General features: G+C 45.0%; 1 protein-coding gene across 1 annotated transcript; it reads right to left on the bottom strand.

Moving 5' to 3' along the window:
* Nucleotides 1-1,233: 1,233 nt before the first annotated feature.
* On the bottom strand, nt 1,234-18,546 carry LOC119657404 (laccase-4-like). The gene is made up of 4 exons (XM_038064296.1): nt 18,431-18,546; nt 14,764-15,688; nt 1,763-2,609; nt 1,234-1,488 (listed from the first exon to the last, which is right to left on the bottom strand). The coding sequence occupies exons 1-4, from the start codon at nt 18,519-18,521 to the stop codon at nt 1,234-1,236; spliced, it is 2,118 nt and encodes a 705-aa protein (XP_037920224.1). The 5' UTR covers nt 18,522-18,546.
* Nucleotides 18,547-19,726: the final 1,180 nt, after the last annotated feature.

The raw sequence follows: 19,726 nt of genomic DNA, 5'->3' as shown, positions 1-19,726 counted from the left end.
TTCAAATATTGTTAAACGGCAACGGCGGAACTTATTGCACTCCTGACGCGTCTCAGCAATTCCGATCGTCCACCAATACATCGAAGGTTTGTCACATCTGTAGGGTGCCGTTATAAAATTCATAACTAAATTTACGACGTTGTCAGTTGCAGCGCCACCTACCCCTGAACTGTCCTCCATCCCGGCTTCACCTACTCCATGAACTTCGACGAATCTCAAAACGGCCACCTCACGAAGTTCCACGCATAGGGAGAGTGTCGGGCTGGTGCTCTTCACGAGGTAGGGTCAACCACTTCGAGCGCAGTGATGGTCGTTTAGTGAGAAGTGTTCTACAATTCACCATCCGCCTACCAGCGATACCACGATCTGGTTTCGTCGGGAATACTTGCTTCGCAGCTTGGGCATCGCCACGTTGATGGTGATTTGATGCCTGTTCCCCTCTGGAATCTAGGTGAGGCATGCCCCATTGTGGCAGTGAAGTCACCCAATTTTGGCAGTGAAGTCACCCACAAACATGCGCCCCTCCGTGCCCGAGACATCGTTCTTCAGAGCATCAACCCTGCTCGAAAGTTCGGAATTTTCCTATTCGGTGTTAGATAGACGCTGAAAAATGTTATCCCTAAATACCAAATTCAAACAAAGCCATCCCTTCGGCATTGGATAGTACTCCTAGTCGGGTGTCGTCCCAAGCCTAAATGACAGTGGTACCCGATAAGCGGAGATGCTCTGAAGCTAGGTCCTTATTCTGATACTATTAGCTGATTAGCAGTAGAACTGTCTTTACCTCCGCGGTGAATTGCGCTTGCATCTCGTGAGCGATTGCACTACGGTGGTGCTTGTACGTCAAGATACTTTAAACTATGAACATTTTGTGCCTACATTTTGAGACACCGGTGGTATACCTTAAAGAATTTTCCCTGAGAAGTTAGAGAAAAGCTTGAAAGAACTCTGCTAAGAAGAAATGTACCCCAGTGACTCACTAATGCACCTCCTCACTCGAAAAAATTACCTAATTCAGGGTAAAATAACGAAGAAACTGGACACTATCTGGCACAGAACTTTGAAGGGCTGAAATTAGAAACGTATTTTTTGTTTACTCATTTAATGGAGAAAGGACCAAAAGTAAAGAGTCCCGTAGATATTTTATTTTGCTTCTATTTTCCTAGACATTGATTTCGATTACATGATTATTAGTTTTTTTAATTAAAAATTGCACTGACTTGCCACAACAGTTCACGCAATAAAGTTCCGACACATTGGTAATCCTGTTGGAATTGGAGGTAAATCCGACCGTTCACCAACCATAAAAAGCAATGCTGTTCCAGTCATATACTTAAATTGGACGGTGCCATGTAATGCCCAGGCCCCTGCATTAGTGGCGTTAAACCTAATGACCGTGTAGCCCGGCTGCACGATATTTACTGTGTCCTTTATGATGGGGTTTATGAAATTTCTTTTGATTTCCCCATTCTTGTCCATTTGCCTTATCTGCAAAGAAAATGAGAAAATTATGTTGACTTAATTCTCCAAACTCGCTAAACCAAAAACGGTAAACTCTTAAGGTACTATTCCGATCGAAATGCTGAAAATACCACAAGGATTATGCATTACTTAGCTTAGTTTGGGTTTTATGAACCTGTAACCAACTGCTATTCGGGAAATGTCTCTATATTAGGCGTGGCCTACAAGCAGTTGGCTGCAAGCGCGGAACTCGTAATACATAATAAGGTTCATTAGCCAAAAAGAAAGTATTTAAACTGACCTTTTCCTCGTTGATTCCAGGCACCTTTTCCATGCCTAAGACCCGGAAGTTATAACCATGCAGGTGAACTGCAGATTGGGCGCTTTTAGTCTTATCATTATCAGCAGGAATCGCATCGCCGTTAAACAGGATCACTTCCACAGTTGAGTTCAAGGCAACGCGAAGGACGTGTATGCAGGTGCAAAGCTCTTGCACACAGTTCTTTCCTTGGTCACGCAACGAGTCTTCGTTGCAGTAAAAATAGTGGTCTTCATCCGGTTGCGTTAATAGACATGTAGGAGGAAACTCAAAGGTGATGTTATTGAATTGCTGTCTTGGTTTGGGAAGCGAATTTGGTGAGGCCATGAACGCAGGATTAAAAAGACTGGAATACCCTAGTCGAATGTAGAATTTATTGTTCACTTGGTCAGAACTCAATTCTGGTTCCAGGGGCTTTACTGACTGCAGGTCAGTTAAATGAAGCTCTAAGCTAGAACTGTCATCATTGTATGTTGAGTCCAGCGTAACCTCATCATCTGAAGGGAAATAATAATCTGTAGGTTGGGTCGGGTCGTCGCTTGATGACCCTCCATAACGTAAGATGGCTAGTTGCTGGCGTTCGATGCTCGTGCAGGCTTGCACTCCTTTGACGCGGATCCAGTAGTTGCCGACAGGTTGATTCGCCTGAATTATTACATCAAACCGTTCACCATTGTTCATTACAATTCTTTGTACCTCAATAGGGGCAATATCAAAGCCATCGGCACTAATAACAGTCAACGTATGATTATCCACGGAAACTGCTACCGGACAAATTGCGCTGCCGGCGTTGATGATGCGAAATCGGTTTCGACTGCCAGATGCTATCCTATTTTTATTCGATAAAACATAATATAATGCGGTTAAGCAAGTGTTTAATTTATTATATACAGATATTTATATTATATAGAAGGAAGAAGGAACAATAAACTTATTTGTCATGCTCACTACTTTGTGTAGCACAGAACATCCAGATATTCTCTTCGTTGTTATTGCTGTTTTTCCCCCATTTCACTTGCAATGAAACTGCGCTTCTATTTTATTATCATCACCCTTAATGCTAGGCAAGTGATAAGTCTACAGATAAGCACCAAGGCGGACACAAACATTTCTGTCGACGGAGATTCGAACTCGGCGGAACGAGATCGAGAGGCCGATGTTCAACTAACTTAACCATTCCTCCGATGGCTGATTTCATAACAAAACAAGTCGGAATACCGGAAGCTCGTGCTTCGGGTATAAAGGTTTTGTATTCATCTTATCTAAGAAATTTCAACGCACATTTTTCTATCCGTATACAGCTACAAAACTACGAGACATACGTACATATTACAGCCGTAGATGTTACGCTCACCCTAAACAAACAAACTGCCTATTTCCGAATACTGTACACTTATAGGCACGTATATAAATTGATCGTACCCATATTTCCGATTTACTTCTTATATCTATCTGAATTAGGCTCTACCCGCAAAGTTCATTAGCACGCATATACTATATACCTACATACACACATGTCTCGTTGGAATAATTGATATTCATATACAAATGATTAAAGAACTAAAACAAAATAATTCTTTTCCACCCAATTCATACGAACTTACTTCGTATGGTATTGACGAATTGATATATGATGATGACGTCATCAGGTTGTAGAGTGCACGAAATTCACAAAAAATTGTAAAGTTTTACCTCCTATAACTTTGTTAATAATGGTTGGATTTTCCTCAAACTTGACCAAATTGTGCATTATATTCTTCATTATACCCATGCCAAATTTTGTACTTCTGGGATGAACATAAGGGGGGTGCCGGGTAAATTTCTAAAATGTGGAAATATACTATTATTAACTTTATTTGTGCAGATATCGGAACCGGATATATTTTGAGGCCTAGATTTCGTAGAGATGCACTATTGAGATTTTTTTCAGATTTTTCGGTTGGATAGGTTCTGAGAACGAGACCTGTTACACTTTTTGGGGGTCATATTTTGAGCACTCACTCCCCTATGTTTCACCCAATATTAAATATTGAACCAGTTTCGAAAAGTACTAATTGAGACCTTTCATTTGATACCCCACATGGCCACATTTTATGAAAAAAAATGTTGCACCCTCCTTTCATATGTATGGGGAGCCCCCCTTAAACTTAACACAAAATGGCGGCAGTTGCTGCATGTAAAGGGAACGGCAGATCACATACTCCCACCAATTTTCGTGACAATCGGTTCAGCCGTTTCCGAATAAATCGGCTGTGACAGACAGACAGACAGACAGACAGACAGACAGACAGACAGACAGACAGACAGACGGAGTGTGCGGAGTTGCCCTGTGCGGAGTTGCCAAATCTCCCATCAGGCGCGTCCCTTCGTGCGGATAAGGGAATGCTCGGCGGATGCGTAGGAATATGCACATATACGCATTTGCAGGTGTGCGTGTATGGGCATGCTTATGCGCAGGCCGGGTAGGTGGGAAGTAAACGCCCGCCCGTGGATAAAAATTGGCTATGGGAAGGATACCCAGAAATAAAACCAAACATGGAGGAACAGAAGGAGAATAAAGTTACGGTGCAGGGCTTCGGAAACCCAGTACCGGCGGCTTTTGGGAGTGGGCAAGCAGGCTCCCGGCCGTCGATATCCCTCGACTGCAGTGCCTCGGTGGTGGATTACTTGGCCACCGTTGCATCAAATACTACAAGTAGCCTGGAGAAAGAGGCATTTAAAAGGAGTACATCACTCCCGAGAACGCCTGTTCAAAACCCAAGAAAAGATAGGGCACAAACTGGTCAGTTATTAGCCCATAGCGGGGTAACTGCACCTGGTCGAAATATGTCGCAGGACTTAGTGGTTGATCCATTTAAGAGAAGCTCGACGATAGCGCGATCTCCTCCGAAATCAACCTTGATGAAGGAAGGAAATCAGGGAAGCATTCGGAAGGCTAATAAGTACGTAAGCGCCCAATGCGAAAACCAAGCGGAGGAGCTATCTCAGAGTCCGGACGAATCATCGTTTGCCCTACTCGGAGGCAAAATAGTAGAGTTGTCCGAATTTATTAAGGACAAACACAACGTGCACCAGGCCATCAAAAACATGGTCCGTACCATTCGGGTACTATACAATGGTGCCAAGGAAGAAAAAAACGCCTCGAAGAAATCAAGCGTCACCCAGGCAACACAAGTGACACCCCCTCAACATCCAAAGGGCGGTAAACTTGAAAAGAGGAGTAGAGAGTGCGCGAACGATTCTTTCGGATCCTCACAGGACGCTAAAAGGCAAAAAGGCCTCTCACCGGCAAAAGGCAAGGGAAACAAAGTTACCAACATCGTGGAAACTGCGGCGCCGGCTCCAATTGGCCCAAGGGAGGCAAAGCCTCAAAAAGGGACCAAGGAAGCATGGACCAAGGTTGGTGGAAGGAAAAATACGGCGCAGAAAAGAAGATTACGGCCCGAATTAATCATCATCTCCAAAAAAGGGGATATGACTTACGCCGATATCCTTAGGAAGGTCAAATCCGATCCTGAGCTGATGGACCTTGGAGAAAACGTTAGCCGAATCAGACGCTCCCAGAAAGGAGACTTGATGCTGGAGCTGAAGAAGTCTCCGGGCAAAACGGCAGAAAATTTCCTCGGCAAGGTGGAGAAGTCCTTAGGAGAAGAAGCTCAAGTACGGGCCAGAAAGCAGGAGCTTGTCATAGAATGCAAGGACATTGACGAAATTACGACCAAGGAGGATATCCGTGACGCCCTAGAAAAGCAGTTCGGACCACTTGGCTTGCAAGATTCCGCAATCAAGGGACTGAGGAAGGCGTACGGAGGCACGCAAACGGCAACTATAAGCTTACCAACTGAAGCAGCGTTCAAACTGCTGGCGGCTGGGAAAGTAAAAATAGGTTGGGTCGTTTGCCGACTCAGGGAGCAGGTATCCCTTAAGCGCTGCTTTAGATGCCTGGAATTCGGCCACATAGCGGCGAAATGCACCGGTGACTGTGACAGGTCAAAATGTTGCAGAAAATGTGGGGGAGAAGGCCATATGTTCAGGGAATGCAAGGCTGAGCCTGAATGCATGCTCTGCAAGGAAAAAAAGGGCGTCGACTGTCGGCACGTTGCAGGCAGCAGCAGATGCCCAGTGTTTAGGCGAGCCTTGAATGCAGTAAAAAAATGAGGTTGATACAAATCAACCTCAACCACTGCGAGGCAGCGCAAGACCTTCTCTCGCAGACCATCTATGAGAAGGGAATCGAAGCTGCCATAATCAGCGAGCCCTATCGCAACAATAAGAGCGGTGCCTGGACTGCAGATGAAACTGGCAAGGCGGCAATATGGGCGTGTGGAAATCAGGCCATTCAAGAAGTGATGGAGTTTCCAGAAGTTGGATTCGTCAGGGCAAAAATAGCTGGCATCTATATATATAGTTGCTATGCTCCACCAAGCGCGACGATAACAGAATTCGAAGGAATGCTAGGTATGCTAGTCTCGGATGCAAGAAGTCGAAACCCCAAGATCATAGCTGGTGATTTCAACGCGTGGGCCGTGGATTGGGGCAGTCGCACTACGAACACCAGGGGCCGTATCCTGCTCGAGGCTTTCGCGGAGCTAGATTTGGTGCTTGCCAACACGGGAAACGTTTCCACTTTTCGTGGGACAGGGTCGGGCTCAATAGTCGATCTGACGTATGTGAGTACCACATTGGCGAGGAGAATGACATGGTTTGTCAGTGAGCATTATACTCACAGCGACCACCAGGCGATTTTCCTCCAGATCGAGTATGGGCCATGCGTCGATGCGTGTCCCTGTGAGGCTGGAAACCGGGGCTGGTCCGTGAAAGGGCTTGAGGAGGATGCGTTCATAGAGATGCTATTGGGAGGCCAATGTCCCGGTGGTGCGGCTACGGAAAAGGTAGAGCAAATGATGGGACGCATAACAAGAGCATGCGACGCTGCTATGCCGAGGCGACGAGTTCTCGCAAAAAGGCGCTCAAACTATTGGTGGAATGAAGAGATCGCGGTGTTACGGAATGCATGTTTTCGTGCTAGAAGGATCTGCCAACGATCTAGAGCAAGACCAGACTACGACGAGAAACGGCTAGCATATGTGAACCTTCGAGGTAGGCTTAAGCAGGCTATACGGACCAGCAAGCGAGAATGCTTCAAGAAGCTTTGCACAGAGGCAGACCAAAGCCCCTGGGGAACAGCGTACAGGATAGTTATGAAGAAGATGAGAGGGCGAACACCACAATTGACCTGCCCGCATCTTCTGCTCGATATCGTGACGGCGCTCTTCCCCCCGGATAAAGGGGAGCGCAAACAAAACAAGCGAGCACTCGACGTCTACACCATACCTGCGGTAACTGAGGAGGAACTTATGCAAATTTGCCGGAGAATTGGTGATAACAAAGCACCCGGTCTGGATGCTGTTCCCAATAGAGCCCTTAAACTCGCTGTTAAGACCAGACCCGACTGGTTTATCAGCGTGTTTGAGACATGCATGATAGAAGGAATTTTCCCCGATCGGTGGAAGAGGCAAAAACTAGTTTTGCTCCCGAAGCCGAATAAACACCCAGGACACCCATCATCATACCGACCGATTTGCCTTATCGACACGGCAGGAAAAATGCTCGAAAGGGTCATCTACAACAGACTGCTCCCTATCATCGAATACAAGGATGGACTATCGGAGCGACAATTTGGATTTCGTCAAGCCCACTCAACGATCGACGCCGTAGACGTTGTTTTGAAGCTGGCTCGAGACGCGATGTCGTCTAAAAAATGCTGTGCCGTAGTGACGTTGGACATCAAAAATGCGTTCAATTCCGCATGTTGGGAGTGGATGAAAGGCTGACTGGCTAACACGGGTGTCCCTAGTTACTTGACTAAGCTCCTCAACAGTTACCTTTCGGAGAGGACACTGTGGTACGACACGGATGAGGGATCCAAGCAGTACACCGTCACCGCAGGAGTACCACAGGGCTCAGTGTTGGGTCCTCTCCTGTGGAACGTCATGTACAATGGGGTCCTTGTCCTTCCCGTGCCAAAGGAGGCCACGATAATCGGTTTCGCAGATGATCTAGCTGTGGTTGTCGTCGCGAAAGAACCTGAAGACGTCGAAATGTACGCTAACGAAACCATTAGCGCCATAAAAGCGTGGCTGGAGATGGTTCAGCTTGACCTTGCGGAACAAAAGACGGAGGCGGTCTTGATTACCAATCGTAGGAAGAGGAATACGATTAATATTCGCGTTGGTGGTCACGTCATCACTTCGAAGCCGGTTATCAAATACCTGGGGGTGATGATTGACGCTAAGATCAATTTCAGGGGACATCTGGACTATGCCTGTGAGAAAGCGGCAAATACCAGCGTATCATTAGCGCGGATGATGCCTAACATTGGAGGTCCAAGGTACAGTCGCAGATTACTTGTAGCCGGAGTGGTTCGCTCCACACTATTATACGCGGCACCAGTTTGGGAGGAAGCATTAGCGTGTGAGAGTAATCGTAGGAGAGTGAATATGACTTACCGCTTAGTGGCGCTAAGGGTGTGCAGCGCCTTCAGAACAATATCAGGCGAGGCAGCGTGTGTTATTGCGGGAATGATCCCGATAGACATTCTGGCAAGTGAGACACGCTGCCTGTACGAGGCAAGGAAGATGAATCCTCTTGAAAAGGATGCAGAATGCCGAAAGGCGGCAAGGCGAGAGTCGCTGGAAAAGTGGCAGAAACGGTGGGATGACTCGCAGAGGGGTCGCTGGACCCACACTTTGATTCCCCGTATTGAAGAGTGGATCCAGCGACGACACGGTGAGATTAACTACCATCTGACGCAATTCCTGTCAGGACATGGTGGTTACAGGAAGTACCTGCACCAATTCAGGCTGGATGATTCTCCCATGTGTCCTGAATGTGGTTGCACACCTGAGGACCCGGAGCATGTTATGTTCCACTGTCCACGATTTCTCTCAGAAAGGAGGAGTCTGGAAAACTCCCTGAAAACCACTCTAAGCCCGCAGAATATCGTCGGGGAAATGTTGAAATCGGAGGGAAACTGGTGTGCGGTGAACACCGCCATCAAACAAATACAAGAGGAACTGGCAAGAGCGGAGCGCGCAAGGAGGACGCGAAGAACGGAAGGCGTGGTCGCGTAAAGCGCAGTCCACCCCGCGAAGTAATGCTTTGCGGCGGTCCCGCGGGGAAGGAAAAAGGAGAAAGTGGGGGTGGTTTTAGTGGGTGAGAATCCCACACGCTGCTGCAACCTGGCGCGGCAGTGTCTTTCTAAGATTTCCACCTCCATCCATAAAAAAAAAAAAAAAAAAAAAAAAAAAAGACAGACAGACGGACAGACAGACATCGAATCGATTCTAATAAGGTTTTGTTTCACACAAAACCTTCAAAAGAAGACAGTATTTTTGATCCTGGTAGCATCGCTACATACTGCGAAATTTTCTGTTATTTTTACAGAGCCCTGTGAGTTGGGGTTTAAGAATACACCCAAAGTTTTCCCTGCTTGTTGTAAGAGGCGATTAAAGGGAATAGAAATTTGTAGGGTAGCAACCTACAAATTTTGAAACTTCCCGGAACGTCTACAATGCCTCGACTAGGGACTGATCTCACGTCGAAGACTTTTGGTTATCGAAAACGGACTATAATTGGTTTCCGAAATGTGTGCACGCTCCTCGGCTACTGTTGCGATGGTCTTCAAAATGTCCGCTTTCTTCAACTCGAGCGGGAATTCCGAAGACATACATAAGCTGGATATTCTGGGCTTAAGCGAAGTAAATTAATGAACCACCGCCAACGAAGACTTCCGATATAGTAGAGAAGGATGCTTCCTACGAACAATTAAATGCAGTTCAGGGGAGACTTCCTAAAGGTGACATTCTGATCGTGATCTGAATGCCAAGGTGGGATCTGATATCTTGGTGACCGTAACGGTAATGGTGGGAGGTTAGTGGATTTCTGTAATTTTCACTGCCTCGTCATTGGTGGCATATTGTTCCAGCACAGACCCTGCCAAAAAGTCAGTTGGGTTTCAACTGACCGACGTCGTAAAAGCAGTCAGTTCGACCAGTTCTTGATCAGCAGTTTATTTAGGGGTTGCCTGTTGGATGTGCGTAACAACAGAGAAAGAGGTCACTATCTGATGGTCGCTTAAGTTCGCTTACATGTTGAGTCCTTCATTTGCTTGTATGATCCAGCTGTTGCTCGACAGTGGAAGAGCTATCTTGCTGATCGAGCGACAGATATACTGAGTAATTCGCCTTAGCATTGGGCTGCCTTTAAAAGTGCGGGTACCTCACAAGTCGTCGGCCAGGTCAAGAGAGTTTGCTATTGCATTGTTTAGGGAAAAGGAAGATACTGCAGATCGCAATGATTTTTGAGCTGTATACTGCATCATCAAAGTGCTTGAATGTGGTCGCATATCTTTCCTTCGAAGGACGTCAACGGTTCAGTTCTCATCCATATCGATAACGCCAACGACCCGGAATGACATGGACTTATGGTTTGACGAACGATTCGCAATAAGTTGCACATGAGCTGACAGTTGTGGCATTCTGTTACCAACACCAGAGTGACATTTCGTGGAAATGGCTATCAGGTTAATGTTGTCAGTGCGCCTCCGTTTCGGCAATAATATTGGTAGGCACCAAGTAAGTTCAAAGCTATGACACCATTAAGTTGGCAGTGCAAGCTCAGTTGATATGCTCTCTTGACTAGCTCCCATAAGGGTTTGTATCAAAACGCGTGACCTCCATGCTTGCATAGCCAATCACCTACGGTGACTGCACTTTCTAGCGGAGATGGCGGCTTACAGCTGGGGCCTTAACTACAATGACAATATCAACCACAATAGCAACAGCAGAAATTTTTAGAAGGGGGCACCACACTCACCGCTTTTGGCAGCTGAAATGGGAGATTCCGCTATAAATCCTGCAATTACAAAGTTCCGGCGGTTACCTACCAAGAAAGTAGAAAGACGTACATTTCCAACGATGCCAGGCGACTAGTAATGAAAAAGGGAGCGACACCACGGAAGGTAAGAGTCCTCGCGACCAAAGAGGAGAGACGCCATCGAATTCAAATTTAGAAAAGGGGCCACGAGAGACAGTGACAACCTCCGAGCTACGTGTCAACTCTTTGTCAGGAAAAAAAATTTGACGAACTCCCCAACCAAACCAGGATAGACCTCATCCGAAGAAAGACTAGTCAAGCAATGTGGAGTGGTCGTACGAAAAATGAAGGCTGCTACCATCGGCCAGCGAAGCATCTCCATAGATGTCGAAAATTGTATAATTGATACGGAAGGATTACTGCGTTTTATTACACACCAGCGAAACTTCTAGAAGACAACCGTGATGCTGCGGAAAAAGACATACCCAGGCAGCCCCCAGTTGCACAAAAGACCGTGTCCTCCTCCCGCTAGAGGAGGAACAAACAAACGATAAAAGCAGGCGAGAAGAAACAGCATGGATTTGCCGACAAGGACGCAGCGTGAAGAATTTTGCGTGATGGTAACCAAACGGGCCAAGCAGCGTCGAAAAGTAGTCGAAAGTAAAAATTCAAAAACAGCTACAACCTAAGTTGAACATTGACAGCAGTAGCTCCACTGTAGTAACAATGTGAAACCAGGTGACGTGGGAGTAGATCTTAGCTACATCCGGCGAATTCAAATCGACGTTATATTTTTCGAGCATGAGTCGAAGATAGGAAAGAAGAGTACGTTTCCTAGAACAGTGCAGAGCATTATTGGCATTATTGTTCATCCTTGAAGTAATGGATTTGGATTGTCTCACAAACACAGGAAGAGAAAAAGGGATTATCCAGATGTAAACAACCTCGAAGTGAGAGTTATATCTATCAACTCCAGTGGACAAACGTTCAGTGTCTTCGAAAAGACAGTGAACCAACTCCTTCATTGCGGCACTATAAGGACCGGGTGGATCATTTGCAGCATAAAGACAGCTCCAATGCGCTGTTTTAAGTTCGGGACCTACGGGGATATAGCAGGGGCTTGCAAAGCTAACAGGACAAAAGCCCACACACACATGTTATAAGTGAGGCGAAACCGCCACAAAGCCAAGACCTGTGAGTCGGCAAAATGCTGCTTCCTTTGCAAGGACCGTGGTCTAAAGAAAAATGTGGCTGACATTCCTGGTTCCGGTCGGTGCCAGATCTTCAAAGAAGTGTTACAGAAAGCTAAAACAACAAAAATAACCGTTGGCGCGACAATCCAAGTGGATCAGGCCCTTGGAGTGCGTTAGAAGATTTCATTTAAGACCATAACGGTACACTACAGGATTACATCATCCTGTAGGAGGCAATGTGGTCAGCATTGCGCTCACTCGTAATTATTACCCTAATTTGACTGAACTAATCATTTACAGCTGAGTAGAATGGTATCTGCTGTCAAGTTACGATTGAATTCCAGCTGCCTCGAGTAAGATTTGAACCATGGCCTTTCGTACGATAGCCACTATGGTATGCGGACAGAGTTCATCAAGGACAAACATGGGGAAGGAGGGGGTGCGAAGCAGAAGTCGCAAACTACAATCTCTACTGTGCCGCAGGTTACTAAAGTAACAGCAAAACGTAGTGTCATGGACACTACTTGGGAAGAATATCACGGTACAAGCCCAAAAACATAAGATCTACATACGGTGCAGGAATTCCGAAAAAGTAATATTCAGAGGAGAAATTAAACTGCATTGCAAAAGTTTACGTTGGAGGAACTGGGAGAAGAACCCATTGTGAGTTTTAGAAAAGCCTATGATCGTACTCTAACCACTACAATTTTACTACTAGATTACTAGTGGGAGCGGTGCAGCCATTGTTGCCGGACGAAAATGTTCGAATGGGATGGGTTATCTACTCTCTCAGAGAAAAGACTTTATTAAAAAGGATGTTTCAAACAGCACTTGTTTAAGCGCTAAGCGAAAGCATGCACCGTCGGCGTTGATCGGTCTGATCGATGTAAAGGATGAATGGAATAACCGGGATATTGTCGGAAGTAGCGAATACCCCGAATTTAGTAATGCATTGACTACAACGGAAAAGAAACGTTTGTGTAAGCAAACTTTAATCATTGCAGGGTTGCTCGGGATTTTCTTCAGCAGATCGCCTACGAATCTGAGATAGAAATTACTATCGTAATTGAACCATACGGGTGGAATAAAGATATGGGCATGAGGTGCAAAGCTATACCATGCACCATAAGTCAGGTGGCCACTGGTTTTGTGTGGGTGAAGATAATCGGTATGTACGCACAAAGCTGGCCCAACCGCTCTCCCATTGTCTGAATTTGACAACATGTTAGACAACTTTGTTCACAATGCAACACGATGAATACCCTCGAATAGGGAAGCGAAGAGGGCAACGCAAAATGCTATTGTAGGCTTTTGCGCAGTTCGATATAGTTTGGTCAAAGAAGATAATTTAAGTGGCTTTCGGAAAGGAGGGTCGGCCTCAATCTGGTCTTTGTTAGCTTTGTGCTGGCGCGTTGTATGTTAGCGAGGACTACACCCACAGCGACCGTCAGGCAATTACCTTCTTAAGGGACAACGAAAATGCCGCACTATTGGCCCTAGGCTCTGTCACAAGGACTTTCGCCTGCGGCAAGAGTCCAAATTTCTCCACTCGGTCGCGTGAATCCTTGCAATTTCACCCTTCAAAGTAGACTTGACAATAGATGGTCGGATTCCAAGAGCTGGTTCTGGCCCCACCATCGTGGATCCAGACCCTCCCTCCCGACGCAGGCTTAATACTTTGGAAGACGGTTGGGGTTGACTTCAATGTCAGGGCACTTGAATGGGGCATACCTAACCTAGTCTATAGGCGCTACCTCTCGGCGTGTACCAACCCGGCGCCCTTCCCGTGCATGGAACGCCGCGAAGGTGAACACCAGGAAATTCGATGAAACTGAGACGGGCAGAGTTGGGCTGGAAACCATTCCGGGTAGTGGTGGCGCTAGAGCTGATACTCTAGCGAATTCGGTTATGAGCCTAATAACGGCAGTTTGCGGAACACCCATGCACAGAAAAGTGCCGAAACGTGACAAACCTCCTATGCACTGGTGGACGAGGAAAATCGCAGAGCTTCGGAAAGAGTGTCATAAATTCTGCCGCTTGACACAACGTTTAAACGACCAGAACTAGGCGTGTAACACAACGGTAGTATACAAATCAACGAAAAGTAGACTCCGCAACGCAATAAACAGAAGCAAAGATCACTGATGGCAGGACCTAGTCGACGAGGTGAATGGGGGAACTCGGTTATAAATGGCAACCCGAAAATTCCCAAATCCCAACGCTGAATGCTCGGCTCAAAGCTTTCTCAAATATATCAAAACAATCGCATCGGACAAGGCTGCAGCTGGAATTCCGGCCTTAAGTCGGCTAAAATCAAGTCTTGGGGTTCCTACATCTAGTAAACCACGTAATAAGTGCAACGCAGTCTGTTCTGTTCTACGCCACGGAAATGTGGGTTGATCCTCTTGGCAACAAGGTGTATCGTAAACGCTTTGCGGGTGGTGTCTGCCTATCGCAGTTTCTCTGAATTGGCCGTGGTGGTGATCGCAAAAATGATTCCCCTTGCCCTTCTTGCTAAGGAGCGTAAAGCTATGTACAAGTGCAAGCAAGGTAGTTGCTCGTGAAGAACGCCAAGATCCATTAAATGAGTGGCAACTCCTTCCTGGAAAAACGAGTCAAGAAGCAGATGGACTGCGCGATTCATTGCCACCTTAGTTGAAGCCGTTAAAAGCCCTCGCATGCTGACAATAAAGCAAATGGATTCGTTACGCTCGTTAATGCATATGCTATCCAGTCAAAGTTCATCTGAAGAAATTCTAAGAGTGCAAAAGGAAGACGAGTCTGACCGCCAAGGGGTCGATAAAAATGAAAAATAGGAAAATTCTTAAATCAGGGACATACAAATCCTTAATTATATAATATATATGACTATATGCCTTGTATCAAAAAAGATTGCAAAATCTGGATACTTACCTGAATTCAGCAAAGGGCATCGCATCAGTAACTGCCGAATCAGTACTAGTTTCCTCATAAGTGCTATTTAATCGTTTCAATATTCGTCCCCTGCCATTGATAAGAAAATTATCCGAAAGGCTTGAAAGTGACGACATGGCCCAGCCATATAGCTTACTCTCCGAGAAAGTGTGGTACCAGTTTTGAATGAAGATGACATTGTCATCAGTATCGTATAGAGCAGCGTGAGGGTCCTTATCCATTGGTTGACGAATTATCAGTGAACCTAGGAGGCCATCTACCTTCTCTAGGCCCTCATCGGAATTCCAAAAATAGCTCCCTGGATTAATAGCGTGGAAAATATATAGGTAGCTATCCTCCTCGATTGTTGGGCACTGTGTTATATACGGAACCCCGTCAGCATAGGGAGTTCCCAGTTGGGGAATGCCATGCCAATGTAAGACAATGGCTTGAGATATGAGGCCATTTCGAGCTTCGACAGCAACAGTATCACCCGCACATACTTCAATTGATGGTCCAGGGATAGTTCTGTTTGCAACTAATATCAATTTGGTGATACCATCAGTGGGAACGCAGTTTGTTATATCACAGTCTGACTTAACCACTGGACAGTCATTGCAAGCGGCGTTAAATGCCAGAAATGCTGAAATATCGAAGGAATAAATGCAGGTCATCGTATTACCACTGACGCAGTTTCTTTTGCAAGGGTGTGTTTCGAAGTCGTTCCAAGTTATGTCGCCATTTATATTCTGTAATGCTTTCTCGTTGCAATATTGACAACAGTTTTCATAGTACAGACCGAAGGCAAGACATGTCGGCACTGGTGGACATACTTTGCTGTACCTAATTGGTTGTGAATTGTTTCCGCATTCATAAACATAGCAATTGTCGTCGCTGGGCCAAATGTCGCCTTCGCTGCAATTACCTTAAATGAGAAGAAAAATAAATTAAAATGTACTAAAATCCTCTATAGGATTAATTTTGGAATCATCGGTTCCTTTCTATCATGTTCTTGTCAATTTTTTTTTGTAAGATGTTTCTAAGGAGAATTTGATTGGCAAAAGTGGAGTTTAATTTTCGTTTCCATGTATAAACTGGCGCAGTTATGGGTCGCATGATGTACATTATAACTCTCATCCGGAATAGCTTTTACGTTCAGGCAGGAGTTTCCTTCCAATTCATAAAACACTGCCCTGAACTCTACAAGTATATTGCTAAAGAAACTTGAATGCATTTCTACAAAACCTAAGGTAAGATACGTGACGAAGATGTTATGACTGTGGTATAAACCTGATTGAAAAGCCAACGCTTTTAGAGTGGCAATATTCCTTCATTGATTCACCATACGGAAAATTGGTCAAACATTAAAAAACATTAAGGGATCTACCGTTTTATATCCCCCGTGAATCACGAGTGATTCTGTCTATAGTAGGTAAATTACATCCGGAAAAATTCCCAGACTTGAGAAAACTGCCGCACCGACTCCACAGACCATCTTTGATCCTGATGAAAGATATTATATCAGGTTGGAAATTCCACAGCAAAGTTTGTTATGAAGTTCGGCTTACGTGTGACGTAGTCCGCCGTTTAGGATGTTACTATGGCCATAAGGCCTCGCTGTCCAACATCCTGACTCACGTGTCTAAGTCAAGGAGGTGCAAGAGTATATTGACTCTGGCGGACAGGACTGCCGAACCGCGGTAGCACCTGGGCACGTGGTTCTTTGAGTTTTATTAAGCTCCATTCCATTGCACTGCCACCACACAAGAGTATCATATGTTAAGATGGGACATAACACGGGTATGTACATCACAGTGTAGACCATACGATCCGGTCTCCCAGGATTCGCCACTACATTTCAAGCAGTAGTACTGGCGATACTGGAAACCTGTGGATGCCTAGGTATGATCTAAGCCCCAAGGGTACTATAACCATTCTAACCGACATCCAAGCGGAGATTAAGGCTTTGTACTCAGTGGTAAGATTCTCTAGGCTGGTGGGGCAGTACGGAAACACCTTGAATAGTTCAGGTGGCACAGTCAATATCACCCACACTTGGGGGTTGGAAAAATTTATATCATTTGCATGTTGTCATCAATAAAACAAGTCAGGATACCGAAAGCTGAGCACTTCGGAGATAAAAATTGTGTGTTCATCTTGTGTGAGAAACTCTCTATGTCTATGTCTATGATACACAAATAACTAAAAGAAGCTAAAAAGCAAAAACTAAAATGTCCGCATGGACTCCGCCGTTCATATAAGCTCACTTTATATGATTTTGACGTCATACACGACTTAGAGCGCAATAAATTATCGTGAAATGCAATAATTTGAGCGTCCATAACTTTGTTAATAATGGTTGAATTGCATCAAAGCTCTTCTGAAATATGCCTTATGTTATTCCCTGTACTGATCCGAGTTGTGTGCTTTTAGCATGAACTAACTGGGGTTTTCGGGTAAATTTCGAAAATGTGGTAATATGCTCCTACTATCTTTATTTGAGCAGATGTAGGTATGGAATATATATTTCTTATAAACGCACTATTGTGTTTTTTTTCAAATTTTTCGGTTGGATAGGTTCTAAGAACCGACATGCTTCACTTTTTGGGGCTTAAATTTTGAGCCCTCACTTCTCTATATTTCACTAAATATCAGAAATAAGATCAGTTTCGAAAAGTACTAATCGAGCCCTTTAATTTGATATCCCACATGACCATATTCTATGAAAAAAATATGGTCCCCAACCCCCCTCGCATGTATGGTGCTACTTTCTATATGTAAAAGGACAGACACATGTTCCTACTAAAATTCTCGCTCGCGGCAGTGAACCGGTCAATTACCATATATCCAACCGCACTCGGAGAGACGGCGCCCCAAAAAATCCAACCAGCGCAACCACCTTTCAACTACTCGAGTAGCAGGCGAAAAATCAAGTCAGCCAATCGCTTCCCAACGGAACCATCAACATTACAACCTTACCACCATCGCCACAGCAAATAACAATTTTTTTTCTTTCCTTTTGCCATAATCTCGGCTGATGCCAGATTTTACCTAATACTAGCATTAAGTGCCAACCATTGGGGCTCGAACGATCCTGCCTACCTAAATTATAAAGGGGCGCTGGTGGTGGTGACCGGTGGTAGGTCAATGGGAGAACAGCCAATGGGAGAACAGCCAATCAAAAACTCCCAGCCATCTTGTTCTCGACATTAGGTCGGGACTAACGGTACTGATCTGTTGCGTCTGGTCAAGGATACAATACCAAACCTGAAGCCGTCGCCACCCACCAACGACGATAAAAACCGTGGCTTACGTGACCAAAGATTTCGAATCCTGTACACATATTCTAGTTAGGACGGACGCTCTTCGGAGGCCACTGCAGCCACCTTATAAGGGCCCCTTTGTATTACTCGAACGACATTATTATAGCTTCAACGTTGGGGGTACGGTCAAATAGGTCTCCTTAGTTCGACTAAAGGCCTTCGTCCAGAAAGAAAACGCGATCAGGGCGGGAGGTGCGCCACGTATCCATCTTGACTTACGGCAGCAGGGTTGGGGGGGCCGTGCCCCCCCCCCCCCTTTGGTTTCAACTCGGGGTAGAGTGTTGTAGCAGAGCAAACGAAGCACGTTGCAATTTAAATAAATAATAGTCCTATTTTGCACTTACTCCGAGTTTCCCCAATGATTGGTGTCAATTTCGAAATGACAACTAAGATAAATAGTGTTAAAACTGCGTTTTCATTTTTCCCGATCACCATGTTTTAAAATCTGAAATATACATATAGTAAGTTATACTCCATCATGAAGCGGTTTCTCCGGACTGGATCACTTTTTACTCACCTTAAGAGTCAAATTTTAAACTAGAACTGGATATTTGACTGGATACCCTAGCAAACTTCTATTAAATACTGTCGAAATTCACTTTATGAGCTCCTCTTCTTAACCTTGTAGTTCCTTTGCCTTGCCCTTGTTAGCATCATTATCGTTCGTTGAGTAATTCACATTAGTGCGCAATAAAATTATATATTATATACGAGTACATGAACTTAGTAAGACATGATTAAGTTATCTGAGTTTGAAAGAAAGTGCTATTAAGTCATTAAAGATTTCCTTCAGAATTTCTATTTATGCAAGTATCTACAAGGTAAAAAAGAATTTCTTCTGGGAAAAGTCAGAGATAATAGTCGTTCAATATTGACGTATAGTATGTATATACATAAGTGATTTTGCAGACAATACTACAGTTTAAAATATATATTTAGTGTGACCCAATGTGTAGGATGACATGTGAAATCGTAGTAGCATCTTTGAGTTCGCTTGAGCACCCACTACAAAGAGAAAGGCTAGATGATAATTTGTGTGCTTCTTAGTTAGCGGATATACGAGTAATAACTCTGCCTACAGTCCCGTCGATGGGTGGAGGAAGAGGAAGGTGAGGATTCCCCTGGTCTTCAAATTATCCGGGGGCTCAGAAGAGAGAAACTTTAATAAAATGGATTATTTATGCAGTTTCAGGTTTTCTCGCATAAGTTTCACCCTGACCCCTTGTTTTTTACGACCCCGCCTAACGCCCAATCCGATGTCGCACTAGTAGCTTTACTACCGAATTTATTTTGGATTGATTACCCAAAGTCATCATCATCATCCTGCCTGCCTTAACTCCAGATACCCCGGTTTGCGCCGCCATCGCACCATCCTAGGTATTGTCTGCCTCGTCTTCTTTTTCTACCATAGATATTGCCCTTTTAGACTTTTCAGGCTGGGTCACCCTCATCCATAGGAATTAAGTGACCCGCTCACCGCAACCTGTTCAGCCGGATTTTATCCACAACCAGACGGTCGTGGTATCGCTCATAGATTCTGTCGTTGTTCGTCGCTGTCCCACATCTTGAGTATTAGTTGATGACCCACTTGGTGTAGTTGTCCGCCCCCATACTTAACCAATTCGACTGTAATTCCATCG

This window comes from Hermetia illucens, chromosome 5 (genome assembly GCF_905115235.1).
Source record: "Hermetia illucens chromosome 5, iHerIll2.2.curated.20191125, whole genome shotgun sequence".
Lineage (NCBI taxonomy): Eukaryota > Metazoa > Arthropoda > Insecta > Diptera > Stratiomyidae > Hermetia > Hermetia illucens.
Note: the sequence above shows the minus strand (reverse complement) of the source record. Positions and strands in the feature narration are given on the sequence as shown.

Excerpts from the sequence above, each read along its gene's own strand:
- LOC119657404 (XM_038064296.1), bottom strand. The coding sequence starts at position 18,521 with ATGGTGATCGGGAAAAATGAAAACGCAGTTTTAACACTATTTATCTTA. Across the intron at positions 15,689-18,430 it reads AATCATTGGGGAAACTCGGA|GTAATTGCAGCGAAGGCGAC; the intron begins GTAAGTGCAAAA and ends TTCTCATTTAAG. Across the intron at positions 2,610-14,763 it reads ATGCCCTTTGCTGAATTCAG|GATAGCATCTGGCAGTCGAA; the intron begins GTAAGTATCCAG and ends GAATAAAAATAG.